Source organism: Danio rerio, chromosome 8, assembly GCF_049306965.1.
Source record: "Danio rerio strain Tuebingen ecotype United States chromosome 8, GRCz12tu, whole genome shotgun sequence".
Lineage (NCBI taxonomy): Eukaryota > Metazoa > Chordata > Actinopteri > Cypriniformes > Danionidae > Danio > Danio rerio.
The window spans coordinates 28,327,387-28,342,648 of NC_133183.1; the positions used below are offsets into that span (position 1 = coordinate 28,327,387).

The window sequence follows — 15,262 nt, forward strand, 5'->3', positions numbered from 1 at the left end:
CATGAAGAAAAAAGTGGTCTCATTTGTAAATTTCATTACATATTTGAATAATTAAAATGTATTGTTTTGGTGCAGTCAGTTCATCTTATTTGAATTTACTGTTATTGTTATGTTGAGACTCTCCTGTGACTTTTATTATGTAAAGATTATATTGAGACTTTTAAATTGAAAAGATGTACGTATGCTCTCATGGCTTCTCGCGGTGTTTTGGATTAAACACTCGTAACAAGTTTGACCAAAATGTTCAGCCATACAAGTCAACATTCAGAGGTAAATTATGCAGTTTCCACTTGAATGATGGCAATGTTAGATCTAAAACTTTTCATTGTGTCATAAGGGACGTGATATTTTAACAGTAACTTACGTAAAAAGCGCTGCAGGTGAATGAGGGATCAGCTGCAGACCTGAAAATCGGCCCTTGGCTGGAGGAGTCCGTCAGTGGATCAGAGATTTATGAATACATATCGATAGTTTTTTTTACGGTTTCATCCATCAAACACTGACATTAAACCAGATTAAAACATACTATTTGTTGGATCCGGCTACATTTTATTGTTTTAAATGCAGAGTTGGGTGCTGACAAATCTAGTTTAACGTTGAATTAAAATCCTATTGAAGAGATGAGAAATTATAGATGTTGAGTTTTCCAAAGCGTTCGTCACCATGAGCCATGTTAAAATGATGTTTGTTCCTTTATATTTCAAAGCTTCACAAAACTATTTTGCGCGGAGACGAGCAGCCAACTCTCCAGAGATGTGATGACTGCTGTTCCTTGTACCACTGTCCTTTCTGTGGGCCTGAGATGTTCAAACCCACCATCAAGAGCAAATGTGTTAAACATTTACAGGGTCACAGAAGAAGAGCAATACGCCACAAAGGCAAGTGCATATGAGAAATAAAAGACTGAAATGTGTGTGTATATATAATTTATGGGAAAATTTTAAAAATTGTGTTTATCTGTATTTAGGAAAAACTATGGGTTTAGATTAACGTTTCATGCTAATACATAATATCTCAAATGTTAATAAAGATCTACTAATGTTTTTTTTCTGAAATTACGTGTTAAGTAGCAGTCCTTTTTAACTTTTTCGATATAAACGTTTTATATATTATTCATTCATTCATTCATTTTCTTTTCGGCTTAGTCCCTTTATTAATCAAGGGTCGCCACAGTGGAATGAACCACCATCTTACCCCAAGTTATGTTTTATGCAGCAGTTGCCCTTCCAGATGCAACCCATCACTGGGAAACACCCATACACTCACATTCACACATATACACTATGGACAATTTAGCTTACCCATGTCTTTGGCCTTGTGGGGGACACCGGAGCACCCAGAGGAAACCCACGCCAACACAAGGAGAACATGCAAACTCCACACAGAAACGCCAACTGACTCAGCCGAGGCCCGAACCAGCGACCTTTTTGCTGTATGGCGTCAGCATTACCTACTGCACCACCACGTCGCCCTACCTAAATCATTAAGCATTACATCTGTCTCTAATAAAAATGATTTTCTTTCCTCCACAGAGTTCTTCATTTTCAAATGTCATTTGAATTGCCGAACTGCTCCCCACTTTCACTGCGTCAGCTGCACATCCACTTTCATGAGAAAAGACGGTTTTCTAAAGCACTTAGCAATGTGTGAGAGCAAAAAAACTAAGATTACAGTAGTGGAGTTAAAATCGGAGGGGATTTCACCAGAACAAGATCTTCGTATGACTGTTTCTGAGACTGGCAGTGTTGAGGAGACTCTTGTCAGTGAGGAACGCAAGGGCCTGATTTCTGAAGAAGCTCTGAAAATGAGGAGGAGAAAAACAAATTTTGAAAATCATTTGTGCTCTAAAAAGGTATTGTATGTTATACCTTAATAATATATTTTATACCATTTATAACATATAGAATATTTTTAAATGGTTTTATTAGATTTGGATGCATTTAATTCACCCACAGATATGTTATATTAAAAATTTTATTACAAATAAATGCTAAAAAATATGCACGGTTTCATGGTTGTTTGTGTCATAAACATCTAAAACCCTTTCATACTGTGCAGGCTGCATGCGAGAAGATGGTGAGCCACGGGCCCAGTGAATCAGAGATTCCAAACCAAGAGTCCACAGGTGATAAAACATTCTGTGTAATGCAATGACCTGCCATCTTCAGTGCACCACATATTCATCAAATTTATCTTTGGAACAAATGTAAATAATTGTATTGAGTTTATGTGAATGTGAAAGAGATTTTACACATGCCTATTACAACTGTAATTAGCTAGGTTGTCTTATTTTAAATGCAATGAGGACAATATTTAATACGTCTTTGTTATGAAAACTTGACAAACGAATACATCACAAACTGTCTTTGTCACGACAACTTGACATTTACCATCATACACATTATATGACGAGGCCATTATAAATGTGTCATAAATATTTTTCTGATCACCTTTTTCAGTGGATAAATAAATTTATAACGATGTCATTATTATTTAGTGACATTTCATAACTACAAATGTCATTTATATCACTGTAGTTGAGGTAAAGAAAATAATAATGAAGTGGTTTTAAAATTAAAAAAAAATTAGAATGGTCTTATGACATTCATGTTTATGACAGATTTGTGACAATTTATGTTTGGTTTGTAATGTCAAGTTGTCATGACAAAAACATCTCAAACAATGACACCTTTACAATTAAAATGACATAACTGAGCCAATGACACTAAATGTCATAAGCATGCATAAAATCTTATTCATATTCATGTGTAATAGCATGATTATAAAAGTTTTACGACAGTCTTATAAACACCCCCTCTAATTGAAGAGTTACTAATCTGGGGTGCATTTCCAAAAACCATCGTTAGCCAACTAAGGTCGCAAGTGGCATCATTACAAACATAGTTCGTTGATTTGGCGTTGCCCAAATCCTTCGTTGCAATGAATATTCACAAACTGCATCGCAAACTTGTACGCTTGCAAATACACCTCTCGAGCTGTATTTATGAACATAGTTCCTGGCTGAGTTCTTTTCCTAGTTATCTTCCTTATGCCCTATTCGTTTAGAATGTTCCAACATTTAAACTTGGAATGATTAAAAAAAAAAAATGTTATTGCTTTTAATTTAATGTAGCTTATTTATTAAGAAACGTAGCTTACTGACAGGGGCCTGTTGGTTAGAACATTTCTGCAGTGGTTTGAAGGTGTCAAGTTTGTGAAAGTAGACTTTCAAAAAAAAAAAATCACAATATCCTACTCAATATTAAATGAATAACTATAAATTAGTAAAAAAATACTATTAGGACACATATATTTCACTATCAAGTGAAAATATCTTGTTTTCGTAAATTAAAAAATATATATATAAATGTGTTATAAATGAGATCGTTTATGATTTTATTGTAAGAAGTACATTATAAGATGTAAACTATATTTATAATTTCTGATTAAAGTTTTTTTTCTTATATATTTATATATATTTAATATTATTAAATTAGGAAGCTACCATGGCAACTTTAACGTAATTTAGTTTGTTATATTTTGCTTCGGCCCACTACTCTCAATTAAGTTTGGATTTTGGCCCTACGTAAGAAAAAATGTGGTTACTCCTGCTCTAGACGATTTTACTTTCCTTAATCTCAGGTGAAGGAGGGATTATGGTGGAGCAGGAAAGAACAGATGACCCATCTCAGTCCCCAAGGGATGAAGAAGATCCTCCAGAGGTCAATCCGTCTGTCACAGAGCCCACCGTTTCACATTCTGCTGCCAGTCCTCATCCTACAGAGGCTGATGTCGCCATACAGACGTTGGTCAATGAGATGTTCTCTGGACACTCACCTGTAGAAAGCACCGTCCCACAACGCTCCAGAGCAGATGCTCAAGATCTGTGTCCTTTCTGTGGTTTAATGATGCACAGGAAGAATCTGCAGGTGCATTTAAGAAGGAAGCACCCAGATCATGTTTCAAACCAGGAGAAATCTGCGCCTGTTCAGATGAAAATCCCAAAACAGCAGAGACTACCAGTGTGGCAACAACAGAAGGTGAGGGGAGGAGAAATTCAGATCAGAAAATTGCAGATTTCAAGCTAGAACTGCGCAAAGTAAGTACAGCCCGCCATCCCATCTGAAAAGAGAGGGAGAATAATGGGAAGTTGGTTGGAGTGATTACTTTTGACAGAGATCGCTATTTTGAATTTAACATAACCTTTTGTTTTTTATTGAATTAAGAACCTACAAAAATATTGTGTTATTTAAATTTTGTAAATAATTAAACCTTTAAAATGTAAATACTGTAAGATGCACAAGACATCGGCGAGCAAATCAAGATAAAGGCATTAGCAGCTTGACTAGTGCATTTATCACTGAACTCCTTTGTGTTATAAATAAGATTACTTATATTTTTAATATAATAGGTTCATTACAAAACAATAAAAATGATACTTCATCGGTAAAAAAATATATGATTTAAAGCAACATTTGTTATACATTTGTTAACAGCTAGTTATTTTTAATTATTAGCAACTATTTTAGTAAACCAAGGCAGATTCAATTTAATACGATTTGGTATGTTTAACCTCGGCCCACAGCCGTCAATTAAGTTTGATTTTTGGCCCCTTACAAGAAAAGGTTTGGGCACTCTGCTTTAAGCTGACCTGTGGTCAGAATATACGCATGTGAAAAATTTTTTATCCAAAACTCCAAATATGCAGTGAATCCAAAATATATGCAGTATACTCCATTTTAATGGAACAATGCAAGCATGCATCTGAAAGAACCAAAACATCTTTTTTTTGTGTTTGTATTTGTTTAGCAGAAGAAAAAAAAAACATTTTGAACAAGTGATTAAATGATGACAGAACTTTTATTTTGGGTGAACTATCCCTTTAAGTCTTAAATGGGTAATCAAATAAAAGTCCATCTAGTGCATTTTGTGTCTCCCTAAACCTTTTTTTATGACACAGATTTTCAGAAATAGATTGATGATCACAGATTTCAATTTGTGGGTGACTATCCCTTTAACAATGACTTCTCTTTGAATCCCTGCTAATTTACACGTATATTCTTTTGGAGTCATAGCAAGACCATAATATGAATCATTTTATAAATATAAATAATAAACCTAAATTTCAGTTTAGATTAAAAACAAATAGCAACAGTAATTTTGCAGACGGTCTTTTTCTGGTAGCCTCGAAAGTGTGATGATCATGCAGACCGAACCCCCCTTCAAAGCCTGCAGAATGGATGCGTCCGTTCATAAAGCGCTTTGACCGCGGGTGAAGCGGCTCTTACCCACAGTCTAGCCATCTTCTCCGATCTCTCTCGAATGTCACGACAGACCGCTTCAATCGACGCACGTGGATTAACGTTACTGTAGTTAAAATGCGTTGCGGTGGCGTTTCTGATGTTGTTATTTTAGCCAGCTTGTCTCCATTTGATTTACATCTATTTTAAGGTGCAAAAGAAACCGCTTCTACTTTTTAGTGTCAGGACTCTCACCTTTAATAACATGTTGCTTTCTTATTGTCAGTATACATCTCTTTAATCAAAAGCCAGCGAGAGATATCTGTTGTTATATGTCGCCAAAACTTGACTAGATGTGTAACTAGTAGCTGATTAGGATTATTTGCGCTACATAAAGCAATATTTAATCGTTATGTATAATGGTGTGCACTACTATGCAGTAATAGTAAGTATATGTAACTTAACTTTATATATAGATATAGGGAGAAATAAAATGTCAGACAGATCTAAAAAGTTTCAAATTGGTAAGTTTAAAAATGAGTCAACACCTAAGGATGATTGTGGTTTGTTTACTAACATTGTTTATTTTCTATGTCTGCTGTTTTGTGGTGTCAAGATTGCAATGGAGAGTGAAATCAGAGATGTGTTCAGGCACTGTATGCGGTTCCCTGTGCCCATTTCTGCCTCTGTGATTGCTGACGAACTGCTGGACACTGCCAATAAAAAGCGATGCATCACAGTATTGACCAGTGAGTTTAATTTACAGTTCTGTCATGTAACGTTAGATGTATGGTCTTTAGTGATATGAGCACGTTAATTTGCTGGCTTATCTACTGTCTTTCCCTGTAGGATGGAGTCAGTGTGATTTGGAGAGAGGTGTGAAACTGCAGTTTTCTAAGACATGGACTTTACTGTGTAAACACGACACAGTAGAGCACGTTTTGCCATCTGGAACCAGCTCACAAATAGAGAACGAGTAAGTAATATATGAACGATATTGATATATTCATGTATTCATCTTGAGGTACAAAGAGCTCTGAATACACATAAATGATCATCTCTCACTCAGGTTGCTCAGCTGCCAGTCTCCGTCTGGGACTCTTCAAGCTGTAATCCGGGCAGAAGCAGGACACCAGTATTTAGAGGTAATGGTGGATATATTAGACTTTTATTACATTTTGAAGTGACAAAAATGCTTAAACCTCGTTGTTTTTTTCTTTTGGTAGGTTTGGGGCCAAAATGGTCTGGAAAAAAGCTTGGATCTTACGGCTCTGAATAAGCATGGAAGAGTGTACGAAGATGGTAAGAAACATTTATTTCTGCATGTGTTGCACAACAGGGTTCTAGAATCACAAACAGGTTAACCAAAAATGGGTATTAGTGAAAATGTGACTCTTCGGCTGATTTTTTTGTAGTCCTAATCTAAAAAAAAACTATATGTCCACTTCTTTTTTAGATGTATAACCAAGACAAAATGTGAACTCTGATTTGATTTATTTGGACTGACAAAACTTTGTGTGAGTAAACATATGTACTCTGAGGCCCTGTTTACACTAATCTGTTTTAGTTCTCGTCCACACTTGCGTTTCACCTAGCGTTTCTGAACAGCTCTTCGTCCACACTATACCGCTGAAAACACACATCACGTGACTACACAAACAATCGGACATGCACTGCAGCGTATGCGTGCGCGTCTGAGCTCCAGGCAGTCAGCGGGTGCTTTAAGCACAGTGTACCTCAGGTGAGAGCTGTGCACATCTGACTGATCATCAAAGATCTACAGTGAAGATGATGGTCATATATATATATATATATATATATATATATATATATATATATATATATATGTGTATATATTTTATTTTTTATGAATTTTTTCAAAGATGATGGTCTCATGAATATGTAGCTACATGACGCCTCAACATTTTTGGTGTCTGTTAAGTTGCTAATATCAAAATAAAAATAGGCAGTTCTCCATATGATGTTTTCATTTAATTTTTACCAAAACAACAAAGCCTGGGTGATGTGAATGCGGTTATAATAAAGTACACTGTTGCCTTTGAAGATTCACCTGACGTGTCCTCGGGAATTTGTTTTCCATATCAAACTTGTGAAGTCTGAACTTACAAGGAGAGGATGCAGGACTGAACTGTGTGTAGGCTACTTAATATTGAGGGAAAAGCCCCAATCAGGTAGTGCAAATGTCTGCAGCCACGCCTCAGTTTTAAGATGTCTCCATTTTCCCCCATCCACACTGATACAGAGCAGCAGCGTTTTAAAATTAAAATGGTCTCTTCAGCGTTTCCAAAATGCTCAGTTTTTAGCTCTCGAAAACTCTGTAGTGTGGACAGAAGGCGTGACCATTTCAAAACCTACGCGTTTTGTGTAAACAGGGCCTGAACTCTGGAGTATTGGCTGCTGGAAAATCAGCTTTGCCATCACACAAATGAATCACATTTAAGTAAAACATATTGAAATTGATATTTATCGTTTATAAAAAAATGTGGCTTAAGATTACATTTTTGTTTTTGTTTATGTCAATGTCTCTCTGATTGTGTTCTGTGTTTCTTTGTGCACCATTAGCTCAGTTCGGATGTTTGGCCTGGTCACCGTGTGAAAAAAAGTTGCTCTATGTGGCTGAAAAAAAGAGGGTGGAGCCATCTGTGCATTCATCTTTTGGATCAGCCAATGAGGACGGGGGGCTGGTGTTGCTTGAGGAACAGGTGGGATGTCTGTCAGTCAAAACAGCTGTATAGAAAGGCAATACCAAGTGTTGTCAAAAGACATGGTCTAGCCCAGTGATTCCCAAAGTGAGGGGGGGTTGCCTTTCGATTTTGTTGCGACCTTTGGGGAGATTAGGTTATATTAAAGACACAGCACATTGATTTTATGGCACCAGGTTAAACTTTATGACACCTTTATGTCAGAAAAGCCTTTAGGTTTATATATTTATCATCACCTCAGAGAATATTGGGGGTTGCGAGTCACTAGTATTATTATTTTGGGGGTTGCGGGCTGAAAAGTTGGGAACACCTGGTCTAGCTTACAAAGTATTGCCCCAGTTGCCTACCCTATCAACTCTTAATAGATGCCATTAACACATATCACCCATGATTATTTCTGGAAGATATATGAATCTATCTGAAAACAAAACAGTGTTCACAACTTGTTTAATTATGTTAAGCTTGGCTCATTTATGTTTAAAAAACATATAAACAATCATAAAATTGTACATTTCTGTATGTCAACATCTGAACCACCTTAGAATGTTAGTGTTTTATCAAAAAAAAGTTTTAAGATATGCATCAGCTTTTTAAAGAAGTGTGTTGTGTGCATTTCCCAGGATAAGAATGTGTATGTTGAAGACTGGGGCGAGGGGCTGGTGGGTAAAAGCAGTCCAGTTTTGTGTGTAGCTGATCTCAATAAAGCAACGGTCATCATATATGCTGGGGTCCCTCCTCATATATCACCAGCACAGGTGAGTTACATATATCCCACTGTTCTCATGTCATGTTATATATTACATATAACAGACTTTAAACCAGAGTTGTTATATGAGGATAAATGTTGACTGGATTATTAAGCACACCTTCATATTTGTTTTCAAGGCTCTGTGGGCACCTAATGGAAGGGGTGTGGTGTTTGTGGGCCTCTGGAATGAGCCGTTCAGACTAGGCCTAAAGTTCTGCTCCAATCGTAGGTGAGAGGCGAAATTAGTCTATTTACTTTCTTTAATATTTTCAACAGCCAATAATTGACCTCAAATATTTAAAACTAAATATCATGATAATCATAAATTAAATATCCAAGTTTGCTGATTTACTAGGTGTAAAAAATAAATAATTTGTTCCCTCAGATCAGCTCTCTACTATCTGGATATGAAAGGGAACTGTGGTGAGATTTTTGTTTCTTTATTTAAAGAGAGAGAGCGAGAGGGTTTGTTGTGTTGCCTTTTAAAAGTACCTTTGAGCTTTGGTTCATATAACATTCTCTGAAAACAATAAACTGTATTTTTATCTCTTCTTTTTCAATATGATATGGTCAGAGTGCTTGTCATCTGATGGCATGTCTGTGTCAAGCCCTCGAATGAGTCCAGACTCGTGTTGGATCGTCTACTTACAGGGAGAAGTGTTTGGACCACATCATCAGTGCCTCAGCATGATGTTGGTGAGTAAATAATAATATGTATAGTATAGTATAGACCTTTTTCTTAGAGGCTTTGTGTGTATGTGCAAGGAGAATGCGAAGAACGTCCGGTCAGCAGCTTATGCGTATAAACAATCACATTTGGACAGCTTTGAAACGATAGTTTTAATCTATTTTATTTGCTTTTAACATCTTTGAACTAATACTGTTGTCCATCAGCACCACCTCCTGGACTGATCATTTAACAAAATGCGATCTAATAGAATGGAAAACAACTGCTGTGAGGCATTTTCCCCTCGTTGTCAGACGGCATCTTGTGCTGTCTAAATGGAGCTTCGTCATCGCTAAAGCCAACATTTTCTCTTTATTTCAAATATATAACCAACCCAAACAAATTTAATTCACTAAAATGTTTGACAAACACACGTAGCCTACTGTACTACTATCCAACTCACACATTGACTGAAAATAAAGTGGCGTTTTGAAATGACAGAAAAACCCATACCGTGGTAAATACTACACAATACAAACTACATTTACATTTAGTCATTTAGCAGACGCTTTTATCCAAAGCGACTTACAAATGAGGACAAGGAAGCAATTTACACAACTATAAGATCAACAATGAATAAGTGCTATAGGCAAGTTTCAGGTATAAAAAGAAAGTGTAAGAAGCAAAACATTTGTAATTATTATTTTTTTTTTCTAGCTTAATGAAACAAATGGCTCCCGATTAGAATCAACATGCAAATCAACCAGCACAGTATCAGTAACAGATTTTTATTGGTCATTTTTATAAATTGCATAACTTGCATACCTGTAAAGTTTCATAGCAGTAATCTGGTTTGCTTTATAATGCAGTAAAGTATTGCGTGTGTGTTTGCGCACGCATTGAAGAGCTGACGGGTTGGGAACATACACTCACACACTGTATTTCTGACGGCAGACACATGAACTAGGAGAACATTTTTCTCTCGCGCTTAAACCACATCTGACGGGTTATAACAGCTTTAACACACACCTTTCAATGTTGTGTGTCACAAAAACTCTCTGTAATCCACTCAAAACTCCACTGAAACCCATTTTCAGATCGCAAATGACCTGCTGTAAACGGAAGTTCTAAATATTCTACCGAAAGACGCTGCAGTAGCCAACAAAAAGTCTGTACTGCTTCTGCTTTAGAATGGTTAAAACTAAAAGGCAAAATATGCATTTAGTTTAATATTTATTATATAATTATCAAGTAATGTTTGCTAATCAGCATAATAGCTGGATTTCTGAAGGATCACGTGACATTGAATATTAATGTAGTGGCAGCTGGACATTCACCTTTGCCATCACAGGAATAAATTATTTAGGAAGGTATTATAAAATAAAAGACTATTAGATTTAAATTGTTATAATTTTGACTATATTATTATTATGTATGTGCTCAAATTCATTCAAATATTATTAAGCTCTTTTCTTTGTCTCTTTATAGTATGACATGAAGAACAGAAGCTCTTCGGTTTTGGTAGATGTGATCAGAAGAGCAGAAAAAGGTGCTTAGATGAAAACACACACACACACACACACACACACACACACACACACACACACACACATTGTAGAGCGTGGAACATATTATTTGCACCTTTTGCAATCAACATTCATGTGAGTGACTTCTTCCTCTCTCAGGCCAGTTTGCCGGTATATATGAGTCGCTACCATCACATTGCTGGTCTGCAGACAGTGAGAGAGTCTTCTTCAGCAGTGCCTGTGAAAACAAGAAGGTAAACCAATGCATAGACATAATTCAAATGACAAAACATGCATGCTTGAGTGAAATAATGCAGAAGTGCAGAATCTGTGCCTGTCCTTTATCTGCTCTGTGTGCATTCAGAAATTCCTGGGGTAGTGATTTTGTGATTTGCACCATCTGTTCTTCTAGGCAGTGTTTTCAGTCGACAGAACCACAGGAAAAATCATTCAAGTATGTGGACTGGATGTGCTAAGACTAGGTAGTTTGAATTGGGATGTCCTGAGTGCTCTGAAATGGATTTTTCTGTCAATGTCATTACTGTGTTTTGTGCCAATTTTATGCCACATTTTGTGCCATATGTTATACTCTGTAGATGATTTCGGGAGTGTGCAGCTGTTGACGATACAAAAAGACCTGATGGTGTTAAGCTGCTCTTCCCCAAATCAACCACCCTGTCTGGTACAACCTCACACTTTATAAGTATTTTTCACTGAAAAAACTGAATTAAATGTAACTTTTTGTGTGTTTTCTGTAGAGAGCTGGCTTCCTCTCAAAAGTTAATCGTGCTGAGGACATGCAGCTTAGTAATTTAGGCGGAGCAGATGTGTATGAGGGATTTGATTGGCAGCCCATGTTGATCACACCTCCATCTCAAGAGGAAAACCATCAGTTCTGTAAGCAACATGAATGCATCATCAGATTTGTATATATATTTATACTACAGTTCTATCTGGTTCTTGAATTTGATTGGCTGATAGCCGTGCAATATTCTGCAAGTAACAGCACTCGTCCAGTCTTTTAACCCTTTACCCTTGTGTATGACTCCGCCCACATACTGTTTAATTCAATTCATCTTTATTTCTACAGCAAAAAGTAGAGGACACTCTACAGTTTGACAAATATTTCTGCTGTTGGACAACATAATGTACTTCTAAGGCTTTTTTAGTCAAGGTTGTAGTTGTTTAGATTACAACTATGCAGTTTATTTTAAAGGATAGTGCCTATTTTGAAATGTTGATATTTTTGAGAGAAACAGCGTCTGCGACCATTAGCCAGTCATTGAGCAGACCAAAAACAGTTGATGTTGTCCATTCACAACATGGCGACAGAGATCGCATAATAAGCCCTTACAGGAGACGAAAAACCCAGATTAATTTTAAACTATAGCTGATCAAATCATTATAAAACAGGTAAGTGACTTTCTAAGTCGTTCTTTCTCTTTTGTATGTTGTAGTACTGTATTTATACCATAGTCATTGTAGTGTGTTGAGTGGAAGGTAGGACTCATCTTGAAGTCTTAAAACCAGAGATGGCCATCTGTTTCTATTGAGTCTCCTGTTTTTGCTACTGCAGACTAGTTCAGTAAACAGAAAGAAAGAAGAAATGACTGCATGTGTTTAGCATTTTTCCTTAAAGCAAACACAACAGTATTCTGGTAGTGTTTGCATTGTTTTGGCTTTTTTGGGGTTAATTATTGTGATCAACCGATTGCAACAGAGAAATGCTGTGAATCTCTCGTTCAGCCTTATAATCTTAAAATGGGAGCAAAATGACCTGTTTTGTCATCACTTTAGACATTACGCTCAAGAATCATTCAAAAATTAGCTTTAAAATGATTTTTTTGTGTCGGAATGGCGGAAGAATATAGTTCCTTTTACATAAGGGTTTTGAGACTCTCTGTGTTTGATTTTCTTTTTTATATACATGATTATGCCGTCGAGCTGTTGTATAAATGCAATATCGCACTCGTAGCAGTCTGATGGTGCTGTATATCAGCACTGGTGGGACACTAAAGCCTGGTTTATACTTCTGCGTCAAGTGACCTGCGTGACCCACGGCGCATGCAACGCGCGTAGCAGTGCTTTTATACTTCTGCGCGCTGTCTCTGTTGGTCTGCATTAACACTTCCGAAATGCTAGTTGGCAGTAGGGTTGTAACAATATACCGGTATGACGGTTTACCACGATTTGAATGTGCACGATTATCATACCATGAACAATTGCATATCAACGGTTTTAACCCTTAAAGACCGAGACAGCCGCCCGCGGCTAAAAATAAGTATTGCTCTTAAATGTTTAATAACTTTTGATCCGCTGATCCGATTCATACAATTCAAAGATTGGCATAAAGAAGAGAGTCTCAGCTTTCCAGTGCTGTATCACATAACGGACTTTCAGAGGCTCCGGAATCAGTGCGGTTACGTCATCAAAATTTGACAACGCTGATTTGACAAAGAAACGCTCGTCACTGTGTCTCCGGACAAACCAGACATGATACATTGATGCATTGTCCCTCCTCCATGCCCAGATTGGTTCAAACTCGCTATATCACAACCAATAAGCATAGGTTTCACTTTTGTTTGTGGACCAACATGAGCTTTTTGAACAACACGGAATGAGAGATAGGCATACATTTCTGCGCGGCTAAATAAAACGCAAAAAAAAAAAAAAGTTTTGCATGAAATAATTCTCATACTAAGTACTTTTGCATGCACAGCAGCACAGAAACATGACAAAACAGTGACACAGCAAAGACGAACTGCTGCTCTTGCTGTTTTCAAAAGACACAAATGAAGGTGCAGCTGTTTGTCTGCATTGCATACAACCATATCCAAATCCATATCCACAGACAACCATATCCATGGTGGCACATAAAACCTAAGGATGTTCCATATTGAATCTAGTTTCGTTATGTAACTATTTATAGTATAGTAAATATTTATATCTATTTTTTTACTGAGGATTTGCACCATGTTTATTTGGACTTTGACACATTATTTATTATTTTTTTATTTGTTCATTGTACAAGTGGACACATTCTCTCACCTCAGCGGTCAAGATTAAGTCCTGAAAATCTCAACATGCTTACATTTCTTCATCACAACCTAGACTGAAAAAAACAACGCTTTAAATACATGTTTACAGCCATAAACTTGGTATTGCACTTTTGGTCTCCCATTTATCCTGCTTATAAGGAAGGACAGTTTAAGTTTATTTTTGTCTAATCTTAAAAGACCCTGCTTGTTTATTCCTTCTAATTTAATTTATTAAAATGGGAGATTTTTCAGTTTATTTTTATAAAAGACTTCTATAGTTCTATTAAAATGGTTCTTTTAAAAGTTTGTTGAAATAAAACCTTTGTTCAGTCAGAAAATGTGTTCTTATTCTTTTCAGGGTCTTTGCTATGAGAATTACTATTTAATACCGTATACCGCGAAACCGTCAAACCGTGGTATTGTTTTAGACGATTATCATACCGTAAAAAAATCATACCGTTACAACCCTAGTTGGCAGTGAGGTGTAAATGTTCTTCTGTGTCGAGTTTCTTCTCTGCTGTTTTGCTTTTCCTGAACACTTCCTGGATGTAAAAGTGGCTCAAACTCGCTCATTTTGAGGCAGGAACCGGCGGAAGTGCAACAACTTTAACTATGAGGTAAACACAAAACAAAACTTTCCATTAGGAGCTCCTTCGCGGGACTCCACACTTGTAAACAATCGCTCCATCAGGCTCGCACCATTCACGCGGCTCTCGGACCCACCCAGACTCGACAGCGCTACCAAGCCGACGAATCACAGAGCTTGCACGTTGCAACGTGTAGTTACAATTTTTGAAAGGTGCACGTCAGCGACACCGATGGCCACGGCGAAGGGCTATGCGTCAGCGCCATAGCATACGCCGGCGTTTGACGCAGAAGTATAAATCAGCCTTAAGACACCAACACACACCTCCCACCAGTGGCGATATACAGCCACATTGCACTGCTACAAGTGTAATGCTGTATGTATATGTATATATATTTATGTATGCGTGTGTATATATATACACACACACACACACACACACAGTTACCAGCAATGCATATTTGAAAATTTTCTCTTAACCTCTATTTAGCTGGACTGAATTTTGGAGCTATTTTGTTGAAGCCGTACAGTCCTCCAGAGAGGAGAAAAACTCCACTGGTGGTGAATATACATGGTAAGCAAACATGTTTTTAATGCATTTTAATTTAATTTATCTGAATTTATTAGTTATAAATACAGTGTATGGATCCAAACAATATGTTTGTAAGCAGATTACAGTCAGGTTAAAAAATATTCACACAGACACTTCTGTTGATCCAATTGACATTTAATTT

The 15,262-nt window shown here is 36.8% G+C and overlaps 1 protein-coding gene across 11 annotated transcripts in view; it reads left to right on the forward strand.

The window, feature by feature from the left end:
* Positions 1–189: 189 nt before the first annotated feature.
* Positions 190–15,262, forward strand: part of zgc:136971 — a 47,421-nt gene continuing 32,348 nt past the window's right edge. For 4 of the 11 annotated variants that reach the window (XR_012383821.1, XM_073909834.1, XM_073909831.1 and 1 more), the window contains exons 1-16: positions 5,280–5,764; positions 5,857–5,989; positions 6,090–6,216; positions 6,310–6,385; positions 6,467–6,542; positions 7,824–7,963; positions 8,584–8,718; positions 8,849–8,940; positions 9,097–9,134; positions 9,286–9,407; positions 10,867–10,927; positions 11,064–11,158; positions 11,317–11,386; positions 11,501–11,586; positions 11,663–11,801; positions 15,019–15,102. Coding sequence is in view for 10 of the 11 variants with exons in the window: in XM_073909834.1 (XP_073765935.1) it covers positions 5,863–5,989; positions 6,090–6,216; positions 6,310–6,385; positions 6,467–6,542; positions 7,824–7,963; positions 8,584–8,718; positions 8,849–8,940; positions 9,097–9,134; positions 9,286–9,407; positions 10,867–10,927; positions 11,064–11,158; positions 11,317–11,386; positions 11,501–11,586; positions 11,663–11,801; positions 15,019–15,102 (1,468 nt within the window). In the remaining variant the exon portion in view is untranslated. Of the gene's footprint in view, positions 271–706; positions 879–1,532; positions 1,853–2,058; positions 2,126–3,642; positions 4,041–5,279; positions 5,765–5,856; positions 5,990–6,089; positions 6,217–6,309; positions 6,386–6,466; positions 6,543–7,823; positions 7,964–8,583; positions 8,719–8,848; positions 8,941–9,096; positions 9,135–9,285; positions 9,408–10,866; positions 10,928–11,063; positions 11,159–11,316; positions 11,387–11,500; positions 11,587–11,662; positions 11,802–15,018; positions 15,103–15,262 lie in introns of those variants that run through there. The other 7 variants (XM_073909830.1, XM_073909829.1, XM_017357370.3 and 4 more) reach the window with 4 other exon arrangements.